Source organism: Molothrus ater, chromosome 3 (genome assembly GCF_012460135.2).
Source record: "Molothrus ater isolate BHLD 08-10-18 breed brown headed cowbird chromosome 3, BPBGC_Mater_1.1, whole genome shotgun sequence".
NCBI classification, from domain to species: Eukaryota; Metazoa; Chordata; class Aves; order Passeriformes; family Icteridae; genus Molothrus; species Molothrus ater.
This window is the reverse complement of record NC_050480.2, coordinates 90,663,630-90,683,895: the sequence shown is the minus strand read 5'-3', so window position 1 is coordinate 90,683,895 and position 20,266 is coordinate 90,663,630. Positions and strand designations below refer to the sequence as shown.

General features: G+C 38.0%; 1 protein-coding gene across 1 annotated transcript in view; it reads left to right on the top strand.

Moving 5' to 3' along the window:
• LOC118685087 (cytochrome b5 reductase 4) overlaps positions 1-12,031 on the top strand; it is a 30,131-nt gene extending 18,100 nt beyond the window's left edge. Inside the window, exons 11-16 of the mRNA XM_036380479.2 lie at positions 4,008-4,148; positions 5,339-5,491; positions 6,097-6,247; positions 8,845-8,931; positions 10,343-10,507; positions 11,407-12,031. Of these exons, the coding sequence (XP_036236372.1) occupies positions 4,008-4,148; positions 5,339-5,491; positions 6,097-6,247; positions 8,845-8,931; positions 10,343-10,507; positions 11,407-11,461 (752 nt within the window). The 3' untranslated portion in view covers positions 11,462-12,031. The remainder of the gene's footprint in view (positions 1-4,007; positions 4,149-5,338; positions 5,492-6,096; positions 6,248-8,844; positions 8,932-10,342; positions 10,508-11,406) is intronic.
• Positions 12,032-20,266: the final 8,235 nt, after the last annotated feature.

The following is a 20,266-nucleotide window of genomic DNA, read 5'->3' as shown; positions in this document are numbered from 1 at the left end:
AAATGAACAGAATTGTTGAAATTCCTCAAAGTTGAAGGGGATTTTTTTTTCAAAATGACTTCAATTTCAGTTAATTGCACTGTGACTTAGGATGGTCAGGAGATGCAGAAGAATATTCAATACTGTTTCTACTCTTTAAGAAGGATTAAGTGCTTAGTTTACTGGAGAAATAATTATTTATAACCCACAGTATTGCATAGAAAACACAATTCAGTATAATTAGATTGTCAGTATAGGGGGTTGGTGACATTACTTTTGGGTAGGTATTGTGACACTGGTCATTAAAAATGCAAACAAAAACTCATGGTCATAGGTCTGGCATCCTGTGAAATTAAAATGCAGTATAAAAAATAAAATAGAGCTTTTTCATTAAACCAAACAAAAAAAAACCAGAACTCTAAAACCTGACCCTGTCCAACCAACAAAAATATCATACAGCACAGTTGTAGAGGGCAGGTTTTCATGTAGGTATTAAGATGTGATTTTCTTATTGGTGCTTTTTCTGGGAAATAAGGTATGGAAGCCCACGCATGAGGGAGCATGCACATAAATGCAGTAGCCATATGCAATTAAAAAATTACATGTTAGTAGGGATGACTTGGAGGTGTGTGTGTGTGTTTTTTCCCATGGAGAATAAACTGCTTCTTCCTTCTGAAAATGATTCTGAACTTTTACTCAGACTCCTGTTTTGGAAAGTTATCTAATTACTAAGTTCTGCTGTTTTAAAGAGTGTGCAACTATTGCCAGATGTTCAATAAAGAAACAAGGTGCTGCTGCCTCTGAGGGTTGAAGTGGGGTGCAATTTCCATGTTTTGTGTAGTGGTTTTTGTACAGATCAAGTGGAAGATCATAGAGGTTTTTTGGTTGGAAGTACCAGAAGGGAGCAGAGTGCTGCTGCAGCACTTACTGTGTATCAGTGAGACTGACACTGTGACAGGGTGCTGCATGACCAGGGAAAGTTTAGAAGGTGTTGTTTCAGTGGGAACTTTATTTTGGGAGGTGAGAGAGGCCATCCAGGAAGAGCATGGCTGGCCTTCTTGGGTAATATCAAATAGCTTGTGAAATCTAGTAATTAACTGAAGCATTTGGGGGTGCTGATGATTTGATGGTCAACAGTGAAGGGTCATGGTTGTCTTAGCTCCTAAAACTGGGCTGCTGCTGGAAGTGGTGGGAAGCCACCTTCCTTTAGCTGTGGTCTAACCTCCATTAGCTGTACTATGTCCATTAGCATACTCCATTGGCAGTAGTAGTACTTGAGGCTCCATAACCAAGAAACCTGAACAAAATAAGGATTAACATTCAGCAGCTGGTTGGTGAGCATGTTTGGGTGGTAAATGCTTCCTGAGAATGGGGTGGAATTCCTCTACCTGAGATGGAAGGGTAGTGGAGCTATTCCTTTTTTTTCCAAGCCAACAGGCTAATGCTGCCACTGAGCATCACTAGGATTATGACTAGTAACTAAGAAATAAGAATTGTCACTGAAGTTTTGTCATTGAAGAAAAGCAAAAGAACATCATTAAAGAAAAATGTTCAAGATCCCTTTCATGACAAGGAAGAACATGCAGTATGCAGAAGGATGATACTCTCCAAAAGCTATTGTTATCTTTACAGCAGCTTTGTTACTAAAACTGAATTTGTATGCCTATAAATCAAGGTACTGTAGTTCTTGAATCCAGCAAAGGTGGAAGATGAGTTTAGAGAGTGAAGTCCGTGATTGTATTGTTTTTTTGTGGCAAGCCTTTGGTAGTGAGGCGCTGCAGGGCTGCTTCTCCTAGATCAGGAGCTGCAGTTCTGCCACTTGATGTCTGCAAAATGTTTAATCCAACCTAATCTGCTCACTGACTACTTTGGTCACTTTGAAAAATTAGGATTTGCTGCTAGACACTGACATCATGATGAGAGAACAGTACCTTTTGCTTCTGTATAGTAGCAAATTATAAATCTTTGGCATCTGACATTAACATGGCTTTGTGGGTTCACAAAACCAACTGTTTGGCTTCAGCTTGCTACTAGGGGCTAGCTCCTTTTGTTGAAAGGCTTTTCTGCTTTGACAGTTATTTTTGCTTGTGGCCTCAAATTTTATAGGAATGGCTGATAATGAACTAATTTTAGTTAATGTAGCAAAGACTACAGTCTAAACTAGAAGTTTACTTAGAAAGTTTCCAAAAGTTATATTGGATGAATGAGGACGAAAGTTCTGTGTGGCAATTGTGAAAATATGTGTATTAAAAATAGGGAGATAAAGGTTATTTATGAGGAAAAGGCTGGAATTAGTCAGGTTGGAAAGGTGAAAAAATTGTCAGGGAATAGTGAATCAGTTGATGAATCAGTTTTTTAACTTCTTTCTCCATGCCCAAATATGTGTAAGAGTATTAGTTGATGAGTGTTGAGGGTTACATTACCAACCTCACACATCCTTTTAAGCAATTCTTAAGTCTGCAGAATTGACAGCAATCTTGGCATATTTATTTGACTACTGTACTTTGCAATCTTATTGTGTATTGTTTTACAAAAGAAGGATAGGAAACAAATTTCCACAAACTTTTCATAATATTTATATAACTGGAAAGATGATGTTTTGTTTTACTTCAAGATTGGTATGAAGTAGAATTACTGACTTCCACTTTTTCAGGGCTTTAAGCATTCTTTTGATTCATCTGAAATGCTTGTTCACTCAAAATAAGGGATCTATAGGATGTTAGATGAAAGATGTGAGAAAATCTTAATAAAGAAATACTTATTTGGTGTCAGAAGCTTTATGTCGTGTTTCTGCAGGCATTTGTAGTGGATAACTCACTAGCAGCTATTTCAATAATTTAAGAAAACCAGTGTATGCAGAAAAATGCCAATTGTAGACTGACTTAGCTGAAGGGGAGCTCTGGAAGTCATCTGACCTAACCTCCTGCTCAAGGCTGTTCAGTCAAGGTTTGAATACTCGAAGGACAGACTCCCTCTGAGCAGCTGTCCCAGTGTTTGACCAGACCATCCTCATGGTGGTGCCTGGTTGGAATTTCCTTTGCATCTTCTCCTGTTTCATGAGTAGCTCAGCTTTTCATGTGAGCAACATGAGTATTTTTCAATACCATGGAAAAAAGGGAGAATAAAACGTTGCTTCACTGAAATTGCTCTAATGTAGAAAGTGTTGTTAGAAGAGTGTTATGCTCAAGTGTTCTCATACATGAACCTGCCAAATTTTGAGAGGCTTTACATAAAAATATCCAATGGGATTGAGTTAGAAACCTGTTTAGGCAGTGTGGTGCTGTGATCACACTGGTATTCCAGGTTGGAGCTAAAATATTGCAGTGCTGAAACAAAGGCCTGGCTGAAAAATGCTCTCCTAGAGGTAGAGGAGAGAAAATTACTCATGATCATCTTTTTTACTGGAGGCTCCTATAAGCTCCCTGGAGCTTTCTCTTCTCCAGGTTGAACAACCCCACCTCTCTCAGTGTATCTTCACAGGAGAGATGCTCCAGCCCTCTGGTCCTCTTTGTGACCCTTTTCTGGACTTGCTTCAGCAGGTCCGCATCCTTCTTATGTTGGGGACCCCAGAGCTGAACATGGTACCCCAGGTGAGGGCTCACAAGAACAGAACAGAGGTGCAGAATCACCTCCCTCAGCCTGCTGGGTGGCTGTGGGCAGGCTGGTGCTGTGCTGGTTTCTGTTTTATTTGCATCCCACCAGCTGCTTTTGTTCTGCTTAGGTGTGTACCCGTGATGTACTTGTATGGGGAGCTCAGTGCAGGTGCAATGTGGTACAAATGGTTCTGATAGTTATTGGTGCTTTTCTACTTATTCCCAGTCAATAACTCAGAGGCTCTTAAAATAACATTTGAAATGAGTCCTTAGTCCAAAATTATAAAAATTGTTATAAGTAATCACAAAAGAAGCATCTATTTATTGTCTTTTTATAAGTATATAGTGAAATACACACATTTGTCACTCTTATTGAAGGATACATAATTACAAAATGACAGATTGAGACTTAACTAACAAATAAAATGTTTTTAGGAGTGTTCTACAGAAAATGCAAGTTGGTTTCTAAGACAGAAGTTACCCATGACACCAAACTCTTCTGCCTAATGTTGCCTAAGGGAACACATCTCCGTGTTCCTACTGGACAACATGTTTACCTCAAACACATTATTGCAGGTAAGAAAAATTGAGAATGTTATAATAGATATATTTACATAAATCCTTTTCATAGTTTTGGGAAAATGCCAAGTCCATGGCCACTAACTCCCTGATTGTCGTTAGCAAGTCTCTGCTTCCAGGATTACAGTCAGTAATTAATAATGAACTGACTGGATTAATAATAATGGAAAGCTAGTTATTGAGATGGCTGGCATTTACTGGTGACCTTACTGGTGGTCTCTACTGCCAACTCTTCCTTGAAAAAAAGCCAAAGCAGTGCTGTTCATCTTTGAAGTGTAGAGGTTATTGTATGTGTATGTAGTGCATGTATATGTATCATTAGTCAGTTCCTTTTAATTTGCAGCTTTTTTGAAATGAGAAGGGTACTATTGCAATTTTTTTTTTTTTTTCCTTCTGGAGGATTTATAATAGTCATGGTTACTCTGCTTTACACTCAAGTTGTGCAATATTAATAATAATGTGAGGTTATGAGAGGAATGTGTCTTGAAAATCATGTGCTTTTCTTCAATGTACTATTCTTCAAAATTTTACAAAAGCTTAGAAAACAGAAGGTCAAAGAAATAGCCAATTTACTATTTTAAAGGGTACTTCTTAAAATTTGCATATTAATAGTTATACTGGTCACTGCACTTAGATTGCAGTATACATGGTAGAGACTTCTCAGAAGAATTTTTAAACATCCATTAATTTAGAACTGTTATGATCTTTTCCTCCTCCTCCTCCTCCCTTCCTAATTCTTTAGCAGTGTCCAGCTATTGAGGTATTACTATCATTATACAATAGCTTTTTGAAATGATACTGCAAGAAAATATACTTCTACAGTATTAAAAATCTGCTGTTTAAATTTAAAATAAATCAAGCTCTGTGGTACTTGAAAATTAATGAAAATGTTTAGATTTTCATATTCTTTGGGAATGACTCAAGATCTTTTCATCCTGTGTCCTGAATTGCTAAGTAGCATGGAAATACCATATTCAAGTTTTTAATTGGAAGTAGAAGACTTCCAATTCTGTAATAAAAACTGGTGCAGTGGAAAGTAATAACTTGTGTAAAAGCATGGGATGGTTTTATTTTTATGTATGTACAGGTTATTTATTTACTCTTTGCTTATTTTGGTATTTGTTTGTAGTATCTGTATGTAGAGTACTTTTCATATTATTTGAGCTGTATTTCTGTCTGCTCTCTAGGGACAGAGGTAGTAAAACCATACACACCTGTGTTGCCTTTTTTGCCACTGGATTTCCAAGAACCACCTTGCCATGATGGTGTGCATATATATTTAATGGTTAAAATTTATTCCCATGGACTGTTCACACAGGCACTTGACCACCTAGAAATTGGTAAATATATGCTGGGGGGTTGTGTTTGGTTTTGCAACAATTGCATTGTTTTTAAAGATTCACTATCTGAGTATTGTGTCGTTCTGATTGTTTACCTGCTTAATCAGGAATTACTGAAAACTTCTTTTAATCTTACTCTCCATTTCCTGAGTGTAAAGGCTTGTCCTCACTGTAAACAGTTGTCCATTACAGAAAGCTCTCTCCTGAGTGATGTATGTGAGCTCTATCATGCATCATAGTTGATGGCTTTGATGTCCTATGCTCTGAGAACAACTTCTTGTACTTTTGCATAAAGAAAGGAGGTCTGTTTTATGGGACTTAGGATGTACTTCCTTTTCCATTTCAGATACAGAGGTAGATTTTTAATACTGACTTTGCAAATGTTTGTGTTCTCATTGTGTAAAATTCATCAAGGCAAAACATTTTATTTGTACATCTCTTCTTTTAACAAGAATGATCCTTATGTGAAGTATATATAGTACCTTTCTGAAAGAAACCCTAATATTACAAAGATGAAGGCAATATGAAATGGCCTTTAAAAAATCAGAATGCTAATTAGCCTGTTTTCATCAAATTAATGTTTACTTTTTATTTTTTTAATAAAGGAGACTATATTTCTGTCAGCAATCCTGAAGGCAACTTCAAGAAGTCACAAGTTCAAACTTCAGAAGATCTCCTTTTATTGGCAGGAGGCACAGGTTTCACACCAATGGTTAAGCTGCTGAATTTTGCTCTGACTGAAGTTAGCTGTCTGAGGTATGTGGACTTCTTGACACACAAGCTTCAGTGTTAATAAAACAATTAACACAATAAAATGGTATGAAAGCATTTTTCTGGCATGCTTTAGGGAAGAGTCTGTCTGAGGCTGAGGCAACTTCCACTTATTTGCTTATTGGCTTCTCTCTGATACATTAGAATAGTTAGCTATGGTTTTCACCTGCTAAGCAGCAGTAACACATTGTTCCCAGATGAGTTCCAGTTTTCACAGATTTATATGTCACTTATGTAAGTACAGCATTAAGTATATTTGAATTCATGAAAATATGTGTATTGCATATACATTCTGTACTCTATAAAATCTACAGAAGAAAGCATTGCTTGTTCTTGCTCAAGGGAACAGGTTATGTCTTGCAGAACTAGCACTTCTGCTTTTGAAACACAGAGAGATTAATTGTACACTAATCTTCATACTAAAGCTACAAAGGATGACATAGACTGCAAAAGTTTGTTTCCAAAAAAACGGACCCCAAATCCAGACACTATTCTTAGATTGTTATATTTCAGCAGTTACATATAATCCTATTTTGTGAGCAAAGAGACTGTACTGTTTGGTTCTTCCAATATGTCCTGTATTGTCAGTAGCAGATAAAAAGTGGTTGACTGGCTTTGTGAAGCCAAAGGATGAGTCTATCATCTGACAAAGTGGGAACTCATTTTTAGCTCTTTTCAGCACAATTTCATATGGGAGTTCGGTGTTAGTTTAGGGTGCAGCAGCATCTGTTTCCTTACTAGTCAAAGTAAATGAATTTTTCCTTCTTGCTGTGGAGGCTGGTTAGGTGCTGGAGTGACTTGAACTGAGGCAGGTTCCATTTTTAAGGCTTTGTTTTTCTGACTGTTCTAGGCAATTTGGTTCCTTGGCCTGATATTTGGTCTTTAACCCTCAATTTATTTTTTGGGAAAGTACTACCAGACTGTCTTTAATATATGTATGTTTATCTCCATGAGATACATATGTGTGTATATATATGAGCAGTATTGCATAGAATGATCTTTGCAAAGTAACTAGCCATAAGCTTGGTTTGTATATGCTAGGACACAAATTGCAGAAAGATGAGGAGTAATCTGTACAATGACAGACTTGTCTCCTGAGGGTGCCAAAGCCACCTCTGTCTGGAGGGCTGGGTGAGTGGTGCTGAACCTCTGGGGCTGCACTGTGAATGCTGGAGAATCTTCAGCTTTCCTGGGCTGCATCTGCTGTAATGGGCTTAGACAATTGGATTTTCATTCTTACTGTACAGACAAAGTCTGCCTATTGTCTTGTAAGTCTATTTCTTGCCTACTGTAAACGGGCAAAACAATTTGTTCCCTTCATAGCTGCACTATCCTTTTGTGCATCAAGTCATGATGCTTTTTCTGCAGCCTTGTTTCCTCTCTTACAGGCCAAATTAAATTTGGCCAAAGTATTAACTATAAAAGAATATTGGTCCTCTACGCTTCCTTTTTCAGATGAGGATTTTTTGCTCCTTTTACTGGTTGTGTATAACTGCAGTCAGGTGGGTACATTTCTTAAAGAAGACTGAAGCACAAAGACACTAAACACTAGGTAGGGGGCTAATGCTCTTCTCAAGTATAGGATGCTGGTAATCTATTCTTGATTCTCCTTGATCATTGTATCTTTGTCTCCAGCTTTTCATTCCTAAATTACCCCTCTGTTGTCATATTCACTTTTAATATAGTGTCCCACTTTCATCATTAGTCTTTTCAGAAGGTAATTTTTTAGCTTTCTATCTCCTTCCTCCATTTTAAAATCCTTTAAGGGTCTCCAACTCCTCTTTCTGAGCAGTCTTCCATATGACCTTGCATACCAGTGTTTTTAGTTCATTAAAATCTACATCCCTTGAAGTAGTTTCCAATATGTTAGATTCACTCTCTTTCCTTACAAAGGGCTGATGAAGCTTCTTTTTTGTTGTCTAAGTTTTTGTTATCATTCTGTCAACCAGTTTTTCTTTACTGGTGGGGATCATATCTAAATTTCCACTTCTTCATTTTAGTTGTGTTCTCCCTTATTTCCAGCAAGACTGCAAGCAGTTTATTCCAAGTTTATAATTTTCTGTTCTTTATAGTGCTGAGTACTGAGCAGAACTTCAGCAGATCCCTGGGGAGTAGGGTGTCTCAAAACACCATTCTCCAAATAATCAATTTCTACTTTTGTGCCCATGAACAAAATGCATGGTTTTCCTATGCACTTTTTATTGATTTTCCACCACCTGAGTAACACTCAATGCTGTGGTGCACAATGCAACTGTTTAGAGCACTACTTTTGTGTAGTGGGCTTTATTTTCCTTGTTTTCAGAGAAGCATGGGCCCTGGGAAGCATGTAAAGGTTCTGGCACATTCTAGTTTCTGAATAAGATGGTTTTAGTATTTAAAGATGGAGCATAGCTGATTTGGTGCTGTTTTATCTATACCAGGCTAGTTTTTCAAAGCTTGTTCAGTGTGCCTCATTTTGACTTATAATGCCTCTGGAAAAAACAAACAATATAAGTAAAAGGTTTCTGTATGATGCATTAAATTCTGATTCTTTAACAGAAACAATCTGCAGTTAATTTTAATTTTTGTTTTGTATTTTTAAGGACAGTGAAGCTGATCTTCTTCAACAAAACTGAGGATGACATACTCTGGAGAAACCAGCTAGAGCAATTAGCTCTTAAAGATGAAAGGTAATTAAAAGTCTTATGGAGAACAACTTGTAACATCTCTGTGTGCAGAACAAGTCCTGGGCTTAGACTAACTGTTCAGCTTTGGCACAAGGCCAGATTCTGATTCTGTAAGCTCTTATTTAAGAATATGATAGGACCTAGGGAGTGGAAGGAGATCCATTGCTCACAGATGCATAGCAGAGGCAACGTTGTTATGTTCTGTAGGTCCCATGGGAAGCCAGAGATTTGATTTACAGTGTTTAATAGATGGTTATTGGAGATGATATGTTGGCTTGGATGATTTCTAAAATCATCTAATCATCTAATAAAAAAGTTGAGAAGCTTTTTGATGCAGAAAAAATTTGCCTTAGCCTTAACGATAGAAAACAGTTATGCAAAAAGGAACACAGAAGAGAGAAGGAGAATGTACCCCAGGAGAAACATTCTGAATTTAGAGAAGTCTTCTAAAAATCATTTTGGTGTCACTGGTTATGAAAATGCTTATATAGAAATTCAAAGTTTAAATAGGCTCATTTAATTTTTTCTTAATAATTGTTGCATTTTGCCCTCAATTACTATGTAATTGCAGATTAAAATGCAAGTAGTGCACATGTAATGTTAAATTAGTTCAACATGCCATAGTTCTGTCAGGAGACAGAGGATTATCAGGTTACCCTTTAATTTCAGTTCCCTTGCTGTTACCACAAGATAAATTGTCACTGCTTAGATTTTTTGTGATAAAAATATGTTTTGTTTATGGTTAATTCTTAGTTGAATTCTTCCTCAGTAGTAACCACTTGTTCCTTCACAACTCTGAAGTGAAAAATCAATACTATTTCGTACCCTAGTGATGTCTGGCACATTCAAAGCTTTGTAGTCCAGACATTGTGCAAATTTACAGTAAAAGCCTGCTCTCCCTTTCCATAGGAGCCTCAGATACAGAAGTGTTTGGTTTTTACTCAGTTGCTATTCTGTTAGTGAGTTTTTGAAAGCAACGTTCAGTAATGAGTATTTTCTCATTACTGAAATTGCACTGACATTTTCACAAGCTTGGCCAAGCATTCTTATCTCACTGCTTGTGTATTGAGCTGCACCAAGGTTTGTGAAGAAGTGCTAATGGAACAGTAAAATCTGTGCTTAAGTATCTTAATTGGTGCCCAGCTTAATGGCTGGGGCTTTTTGTAAGGTGAACTAGAAAGCTGGAATTTTTAACATTGAAAGATTTGGCTAAATAAATACGCAATATTGGAGGTGATTTGACTGACTTGATCAATAGGAATGACTAAATATCTGTGAGATCTGATACTGTGGTGGGGAGCTGAGCAGAACAGGAAGGTAATCATAGGAAACATCAGTGTCATGGTCACTAGCATTTTGTGTAGCAGATTTGTAATTGGGGGTAATATTTATGAAATATTCTTCTCCTTACCAGGTTTGAGGTTCAGTTCATTCTTTCACAACCATCAAAAGACTGGGTAGGTAAACAGGGGAAGATTTCTCCATCTCTTCTGTCTGAGTTTGTGAAAAGAAGCAGAAGAGACTCCAAAGTGCTTATCTGCATCTGTGGTCCAGCACCTTTTACAGAACAAGGAATACAGTGAGTATTTTAAATAATGAACTGAAAGTGAGAATTTTTTTAGAATTTGATCACCTAATCACCTGTAGTGTTTCTGATTTGGTAGTCTTTAAAAATGGCTTTCTGTTGTCTGCTTTCTAAGAAAATTTTCAAAATTTAAACAAAAAAAAAGGAATTAAAAAAGTCACCTTGTGCCATACTTGAGGAGTATATTTATATTTATGTATAGCTGAGTAAGTATCAGCAATGTATAAGTTTTGTGAGTTTACTTAGTACGTCATCCAGAACTTTCTAAAAGCAACTCTTTAACAGTGCCCTTTTTTCCCCAAGGTTTTAAATGCTGCTTTTAATGTGATGTTCATAGAAAAGTTGTAATAATAGGAAATAAGCTTTCTTTCTTGGTGTTAGCTTGATAAATTAAGTTACAGAAGATCAAAGCACTTGTTCTATCAGAAGCATTTTTCTCAATTCTTTTAAAATTAATGCATTTATTTGTGTCTGTACCTAGTATTTTCCTTTTTTTTAATACATGTTTTAAGATAAAAGGTCCTCTAAATTTCTCTTGAAATTTATTGAAGGCCAGCTTCAAAATATTGAATATGATGGCATTTGCATTTCTGCAGTCCTACTGAAGTCAACGTGTATTGGCCAGTAATTATGCTGCCTCTTGAGAAATCTGAGATAATTCAGATGATATCTGTATGTAATTTTAGAAATTGTTTTCATCACCCAAAAAGTTTATGTAGTATATCTGAGCTCCTGGTCATTGATTGTTTTCTAAATGTATTTGCAGGGATAAAGCAGAATGTGCATGTCTGAATAAAAACAAGGAAGTGGTGCTGAAGTTATGCTTCATCTGTGTCTGTGGTGGGTTTTGAGTTCCAAATATTAATATTGCCAACTTGATTTCTGACTTTCAGATATCTGAAGGACCTTGGATACTCCCAAGAAGAGATACATGCTTTTACTGCATAAACTCATAGGAGGATATCAATGTTTGTTTGTATAATTCAGTGTTATTTATTTATCTTCATGAATTTAAATAAGTGAGAAACAATTTTGTAAGACTTGAAATTTCACTCTTGGTACCAAACTGTTTCTTGGAAGAAGCATATCTTGGAAAAGAAGTTTTATACTGTGTTTTATCTTCTTTTTGTAAATATTTTTGCTAATATTTAAGTCATCCAGGGTATTAATTTATTGTAGAGGCAAGCAAAAAAGTGTAGTATACATTATGTCAGGTCTTTCATGTTGTTGGTTCATGAGAATTCTGAAATTTGTGACAAGCTCTGATTAAGGTTTTGACTTGATAAAGCTTATTATTTCTTACTGTAAAAAGTCCAAAGAGCAATACTGTCTGAAATTAAATATTGCACTGTAACTCAGGTAATCGGTCATTGAAAAATTTTCCTTTTCATCTGATGTCTCTTATTTGACTTGCAAGTGATCCAGATACATTTCTGGCTTTGTAAACAGAGAAGAAAAGTACCTTTGGTAACATATAAAATTTACATCAAATAATAAAAAAATAACAATTTTACATTACTTCATGTGTTTCTCCAATTTTTTTAATATTTTCATTTAAGTGCTATAAAGAAAGGTTTCCACAAGCTTAGTACTCCAGCTGAGGAGTCAAAACAGAGCCATGGAGTCTTGGTCTCCTGCAAAACTTCCCATGTGACCATTTGACTGATGTCAGGCATCCTTTGTTGTGACACAATCTGAAGATAAAAACATGACATCACAGATACCAGGGTTAGGACCACAGAAATATCTAAAAATATTTGACAGGCTGCACTAGTATTAAGTGATGTTCTTTCCATCAGTGTGGTTTTTTACACTCCATTATTAAAAATGAGTTATCATGAGGCAGTAATCTGCAGCCTAATAGTATCTGGGAGAAAAAAGCAGTAGAGCAGCTACTCCCCTTGTAGGTGTTGTCATTATTTTATGTAGGTGTTGTTTTTTTGACATCTAGTATTGTTTCTGTCTTCCTGTTGTGTTGAATCGATATTTCTTCCTCCTAAGAACCAAGACTTGTAGTTAATTAATACATTCAAGAAAAATATCTTAATTATACCCTTTAAAGAGGCTAAAATTGCTATCTGATAGTGACTGGCTATGCTTAACTGGACTGTCATCTCTTCAGTGCCCCTCCTCAGTTTACTGGACTTGAAATTAGAAAAGGATCTGGTTGTCAGTTGTTGCCCATAGGTCACAAGTTATTTCAGAAGACTGTGGTTGAGAGCAGTCATAATTTGGTATCTACAGTGCAGTTAAGTAAAGGGACACTTTTCAAAGTTCCAGAGTGAACTTTCTGCTGAGATAAGCAGAGTTGTGTGTTTTCCCCAGGACTGGCTCTCAAAACCTTAGGCACTTTGAGGATTTTTCACATGTAATTTGGGATTAATTGTCATAGTTCCAAAAGCCTCAGATGTTCTTTGGAGTTTTGAATAGATTTGTTATTACTGATAATAGATACAATTTGTTAAAAATGCCTGAAGTGGATCTTTTAAGTTTTACTTATATTGTTCAAATATTTGAAAAACTTGTTGCAGGTCATAAATTTTATAATACATTCCTAAAGTGATGGCCATCAGGCTAAGCATCTAAAATAAAGGTGAAATGTTTTTTGAAGGCAGCAATCGTTATGGTCTGGCTGCTTGCATTAGGAATTAGCCCAGCCTTAATGCTGATGTTAAAATGGAGCTGCTGGCAGCCAAGGTTTTTTTCTTGTAATTAACCTTTTTGGCTGGTGATGTGATCAAACAGGCACAAAATGTTTTGACTGGAGAGCAGCCCAGCGCAAAAGGATGTGGAGGTGCTGGTTGACGATGGCTGAACATGAGCCAGCTGTGCCCAGGTGGCCAAGAAGGCCAATGGCACCTGGCCTGTGTCAGCAATGGTGTGGCCAGCAGGGCCAGGGCAGTGATTGTCCCCCTGTACTCTGCAATGGTGAGGCTGCATCTTGAGTGCTGTGCCCAGTGCTGGGCCCCTTTACTGCAAGGATGACATTGAGGTGCTGGAGCAAGTCTAAAAGAAGTTAACAAGGCTGATGAAGGGTCTGGAGAGTGCCTCAGTCATATGAAGAACAGCTGAGGAGGGAGCTGGGGTTGTTTGCCTGGAGAGGAGGCTCAGACAGTCTCACTCTACAGCTGCCTGAAAGGAGGCTGCAGCCAAGTGGGGGTTGGCCTCTTCTCCCAGGCAACCAGTGACAGGATTAGAGGGCATCATCTCAAGCTGCACCAGAGAAGGCTCTGGTTGAACATCAGGAAGAATTTCTTCAAGGGCTGTCAGGCATTGGAATGGACTGCCCAGGGAAGTGGTGGAGTCACCATGCAATGGAATGTTCAAGAAACAACTGGACATGGCACTTACTGCCATGGTCTAGTTGACAAGGTGGTGATTGTTCGAAGGTTGGACTTGATGATCTTAGAGGTCTCTTCCAACCTAAATGATTCTGTGATTCCTGGAAGTTTTCTGTGTTTGTGTGTGAGCTGGTGCTGATAAAGTGTATCTCCCAGCAAATTGTGTGACTTAAAAAACAAGCAAGAGAAACAAAGTACTTAAAATATTCAGTTGAGTGCTTCCAGTACTCAATACAGTGTTCTGTGGTTAAGTGAATATCAAAATGTTTTACACATAAAGCAATTATCTCTGCTCATATAAGCACTACCTTATAGCTTTTTTATTCCTTTATAGGATGATATTGAGAGTACCATGACTGATTTTGTCAAGTTGAGATACTTTCCCACTCTTTCATTCTTTGCATTATGTGTTTAAAAGGGGCAAGGGGTGAAATGACAGGGGGAAAAAATGGTAAAAAAGTATTAAACACCTTACAGTTCAATGCTTTTTTCTATTTGATCTCCCCAGAGCAGGATTTAGATTGAAAATAAGATGTCTAAAATGAGCTGCCTGCAGCAGAGCTACTTTTCTGAGCTCTTTATAATCACTAGAATTCAAATCAGCACAGCCTGTGCAGGTCTTGAGAGCTTGTGCTGGATGTGGGATTAAGGATGCCCAGGGCCATTTGAAATATTCAGGGACAAGCCAGACCTGTCAACATCAACATCATCCTTTTTGTTTGTCTCTTTGTTTTTCCTTCCATTTATGCCTGTCAGACAATGTTTTCTATACATCTGAAGCCCATTTTGATGCCTAAATCTGTCTCAATATCTGTGTCTTTGATCACTAGTAATGTAAATAGTACTGATAAATAGTCACAATAGTACTGTGAAAGTAGGTTTAGGTTTTTTGGTGGTTTTGTTTTTTAACTGTCTTTAGGTTTTTCCTGTATATGTTTATTTTAAAAATATATCTGCACTCCTAAAGAGTTAATATATGATTTTCCTGATCTTATTTTAAATGGTCCTATTAAAATAGCTGTTTTCACACAAACAGCAGCAAGAATAAGTTTACTTCATTTTGTATTCTACAGATATTTAAATCTACTTGGAGAAGGGGTTACATAATTTTCCTAGGCTAGTCTGGAGAAATTGGGATTCACAAAACCCCAAACTCTCTGTACCACAGCACTTTCAACTTCTTAAGCAGATATTATAAATATTGAAGCTGCCAATCACTGAGGGGTAAAAAAAAAATCATATTTTTACGTAGCTGTCCTAGAGTGTGTGATCAGTGGCTTAACACTCTAGTCAGAGTCCAAATTTGGCCAAGTTCTTGGCCAGAGTAAATGTTCTGTGGTTGTGTCTCAATACAGTCCTATGAGTAGGCAGTATACAGATTCTCTTAGTTAGCCACCTGCCTCTCTTTCTTGTTATTGGATAAATGTCATGTTTTCCCAGCTGAAATTTTAGGGCAGAACTGCATGCATAGTTCCCATAGAAACATATTACTGTCTTCACACAAACTGGACATGCTGAGTTGCTGTGGCAACACAGGTAAAAAATTCTAGTAGGTGTAGAAAATTGTCAAGTCCATGCTGGCTGCCAAGCCTGAGCATCTGGCATCTGCCAGGAGCTGCTGCTGGGTGCCCCAGAAGGGAGTGACATGCTCCCTAGGGTGCAGATGATGGTGTTAAACCTTAAAATAGCAGAATGTTCCTCCCAGCTTGCATATATTTCTGCATTTAACCATGAGAAATACACTTCCCTTGTGTGTTTTGTAACTTCTCAAGGGATGTATTGATTCTGTTATTGATGATTGGGCATGTAGAGGTCAAAGAGGAATGTCTGGATTTTGTCACCAACTTGCAAATGTTTCTAACTGATATGTACCTGCTGGTAATCCTGAGTGTATTTGCATCTTCCCATAGAAAAGATGATCCTGTTAGAACTATTTTCCCCTATTTGAATTAAGAAATCAGTTTAAAATGCAGTGAGATGAGGTAAGGAAGATCTACTTACTGTGGATTTAAAAGCAAGTAAAACAAGAAGTTTGAATCAACTTGCAAAAGATACAAAAATATTTACCTGGCAGAAAATGGAGGGGTGGGAAAGCACTTGAGATTATATGATAGGGGAATAAGTGACTTCATGCTAGTTGGATTGTAGTCATACAAGAGCAGCTTTTGCCAAAGTCTGTAAAGACAGGTATGTTAGTTAAAGTGCAGTATGATATCACCTTTCTGCTCACTAAGTCAGGAGTGGTGCCTGGCTCATTCTCAGTAAAGTGGAAGACAGTTGCTAAACCAATTGACCAGCTCAGGATGGGGAGAAGGGGCTCAGCTTCTTTCCGTTTTGGTCTTGCTGATCTGTGCTTTGAACTGTGTCCCTCTTGATCAAATGAAGGTCAGTGCAGAGCACAAAGTAAAATGTTGAGCATCAGCTCCAGAGAAGATGAAGAGGACAAACCATTTTAGGGAAGAGTTACCTGCTTCAGTTAAAATAAGGCCTTATTATGCATTTTATTCATATTAAAATAAATAAATAATTCAGTTGTTTTAAATGTGAACCTATAAGGCTTTGGTTAACTTTTGAACTCATCTCCTAGACTCTTTATTTATATTTGAGAAATAACCTCTCAAAAACTCCACTCAGGAGACGTTTGATCAGGCCTTTGCAATGGTGTTCTCACAGCCACAGATGGTCAGTGAGCAAGGGCAAGGCAGGGAATTCTGTATTGATAATAGACTAGATGTTTGGTGTATTGTTTTTCACACTTGTTTATACATCAGTTTGTCCAGTGACACTAATCTCTAGCATAGCTTGCCTTGCTGTTGTCTCAAAACGTCTCTCTACCCTACTCCCTCCAACCTAAGGTCTCAAACCACCTCATATGCATGAACCTAAATATTTTAGATACTCCACAGGACTCCTGACTGGTGTGTGTTTGTCCCCTGTGCCTAACACTGTGCTCACCATTCTCCTCAGGAGCACTCTCCTCTGCTCCATGCTGCTCTCTTTCTTTCCCCTTAAGCTGAGTAACTGAGGAACAGAATCAAGTTAAATTCAGATCAACCATCTCAAATTTCAGCTGGAAATCTCTTCTTTCTGTTTCAGGCACCAAGGTGGTGTGCCCTCTTTTTTTTTTTTCTTATTTCAGTTTATCTAAGACAGGAAATAGCATCTCCCAGCAAAACACATCTTGTTAAGATTATAAAACCTCAACACAGACCTTTAGGATGTGTTGAGGGCATAGGAACATGGTGTCTTGCATATGTAAGGGAGACATTTGCCAATCTCTCTTGATGAGGCCTTGAGCTAAGATATAACTTACCTTGGTTAGTATTTTATTCTGTGTAGCACTCCCTGACATGCTCTTAGAAAAATAAGAATAATTTAGTAATAAAATATGCCAGTGTATCTATAACTACAAAAATAGCTTCTCCCAGCCTAGCACATAATTGCCTTGGAAAATAATTTCTAAAACATTCATAGAAAATACAGATCTGGCAACAAAACTTGCAAGTAAGGGCCAAACATTTATGTAGACTCTTTCTGATGATTAGTATAACTACTTCAAAATGATTACAAAGAAAAATTGAGTGCAGCTCCTTTCCTTTTTCATCCTTTGTCAGAAGTCAAGAAAATGCATAAATCCTGTGCATAACTGCTTACTTTTTTCAACTGGGAATTATAATTTTGTATATTCTTCAAGGTAGCAGAAAAAAATAATTAAATTTCTATACTTCAAGATAAGGATAATTAAAAAGAACTGCTTGAAATAGGTTTTCATCAATTATTAACATTTTATTGACTACTAGTAGTAAAGACACTGGTTTCAGCTCCCTCAGCCCATCAGTTGCCATTGAGAGAACTTACCGTGAGCTCTACTTTGATATCCCAATATGTTCTGCAGTAAAATTGTGCAGCAGATTTAATGCTCCTAGTTTTGTCTGTAATGCATCATAGAGGTTGGTTTTGTGGTACCTTTGAACCCTAGTTGTTATACCAGAAGCCATAAACTGAGACCAATGGACAGCTTAGATGGTGGTAATAGTTAAATCTATTAAAAAGCAATGTCTTAGAGCAAGGCACTGAGGTGTCCTGATCTGACACACAAGCTGAAAGCACCAGAACTTTTTTTCTTTCAGGCACCTGACTTTGATTCTCTGTATTAGTTTCTCTAGTCCAACTCTGAAAACTATCCTATGCCATGGAGGTGGAAAATGCATGTAACCTTGCATTTCTGCATATGGCTGAGCTCCCTTTGACAGTGTAAAGTGTGGGCTTTTTGACAGTGGCAGGCATGTGTTTTTCCATTTGCAGATGTGGCTATAAAGAGGTTCAGTCATCAGTGAATATCCCTTCTCCCCAAAACATAAGTGGATATAGCAGAATAGGCATGAGTTCCCTTGGATCTGAGGAATTGAGAAATAAAGACCTAAACTGATTTCCTACCCCAGTCATGTAACAGCTGTATAGTTACCATAGCAATGAAAATGTTGCTTAGCATAAGAGAGAAATTAGCTGGACTGATGGACCATGCCATGGGTGGTTTGGAACAGCACTCACTTCAGATTCCATTCACTGGGAATAATGCCAACAGAACAATGTCACATTTAATAAGACAGGAAAATAACAAGACCACAGTATGTCTCAGGTGAATAAATTCTACGGAAAAAGACACAGGATACAATTATTGTTTGTATTCCATGCACAGTTGTATTTATAATGGCATGCAGCAGTTTTGGCAGTCCAGACAGCTTCCTAAGTGAAAGTGTGTTTGCTTTTATTTCCCTTTCAAATAGACTGGCATCACAGCACTATTTGCAAATAAATTTTATGTACTCAAGGGAGAATGAGTGTGAGGCAAATTCAGAATTTGTATCTTGTTAGGCTGTGTACCGTGAGACCCAAAGACAGTGAATTTTACTCAGTAAATAATAATGATATGTTTTCAATAAAAATAATAAATAATTATTATATGCATTTTTTAATGCAGTGGAATCTCCTCCCAGTAAAGCTCTTAATCAAATTCTAAGCATGGCAACAATGCTTGTGAATTGTGTATTGGGATGCTCATACAACCTGAACATTTGAAAAAGGAGCTGACAGATCAAGACCTCAAGAAGTGGGGTTATGTGGAGGTGTCTCTTAATGTGTGCTGCTTGACAGGAGAGCAGGATGAATCCATCACTCAGGCACAGGTTACTTCTTTTATGTTCGACATTGGAGGTGACCCTGCCACTGCAGAAAGGCCCCTCGTGTAGTCTGGGGCTCTGTGCATTCAGCTCAGTGCATGTTGGGTTTAGGAAGCACGGTTCCTGTGGGGTTTTCTGACCTTGCTGGTCTTCTGTGAGGGCAAAGCCTCAGGAGGACATTCCTCTTTCATCCTCAGTCCTAACCTGCTCTCAGCTCAGATTTAAATCTAGGTTGAAAATTTGATATAGTGAAGATGCTTCAGTCTTGTCATATTTCTCTCATCAAATTGGCTACTTGTTCCCACAGAATGGAAAACTGCTGGCCATCCCTTTGCCACCCCTTCCTGGCAAAGCTGGGGAGCTTTGCCAGGAAGCCAAGAATGTAAAAGTATGCAGGGAACCAGTGGTTTAGCCTACTTCTGTGTCCCCTAGTCACGCAGGATGGACCTGCTTCCTGCCAGTGAAGTGGCACAAACACCTTGGGAACCAAGTGCAAGTCAAAGGTTGTAGTAGAAAGAAGATGGGTGAAGATGGGCGGTCTCTTGGGAAGAGCATCCTCAAAGGCAGCCCTGTTGTAGAGAAGGTCTTTCTCTGGGGCTTGTAAAAGAGTGCTCCATTAGCCCAAAGGAGACAGGTAATGCTCAGCAAAGCTGCCTGTCCTGTTTCTGCTGGAAACAAACATTTTTCAGTACTTTTGCAGAGCAGCTGTTACTGTACTCATTGCTCTGTATGGTGGAAGGTAGGTCCAGCCACACTTCCTTGGCACTATTTTCAGCAAGGGATGGGCATGGCCACACATGGCTGCAACCTACATGTCATGGGCCTCAGCAGATGCTTCGGCATCGCAGCCTTGGAAAAGCAAATTGAGGCACAAATTGGCTTAGCCCAATTCTATGTCCATTACTCATCCATCCCTTTGGAACTTAAAGATGCTCCTGATCATAAGGTTTAGTGAGAGAGCTCTTCTTTCCAGCCTAGGTTTGTGTGTTGCAAAGTGCTGAAAATAGTTTTATCAGTAGTTTTGTCACCGGCAATGAGAGTGTGAACTCCTAGGCACTGACAAAAACCCACTTCTGGCTGATCCTGTGATAGTGTCTATTTTAGTACACAATTGACTGTATAGATGTCTGTGCTGGGAATGAATGTACTGCCTAGCCTGGGTGGTTGTTAAAACTGGAATGAAACAACAATGAGAACTGCAGTTCTTTATCTGAAGTTGACTTGGGCTCTTC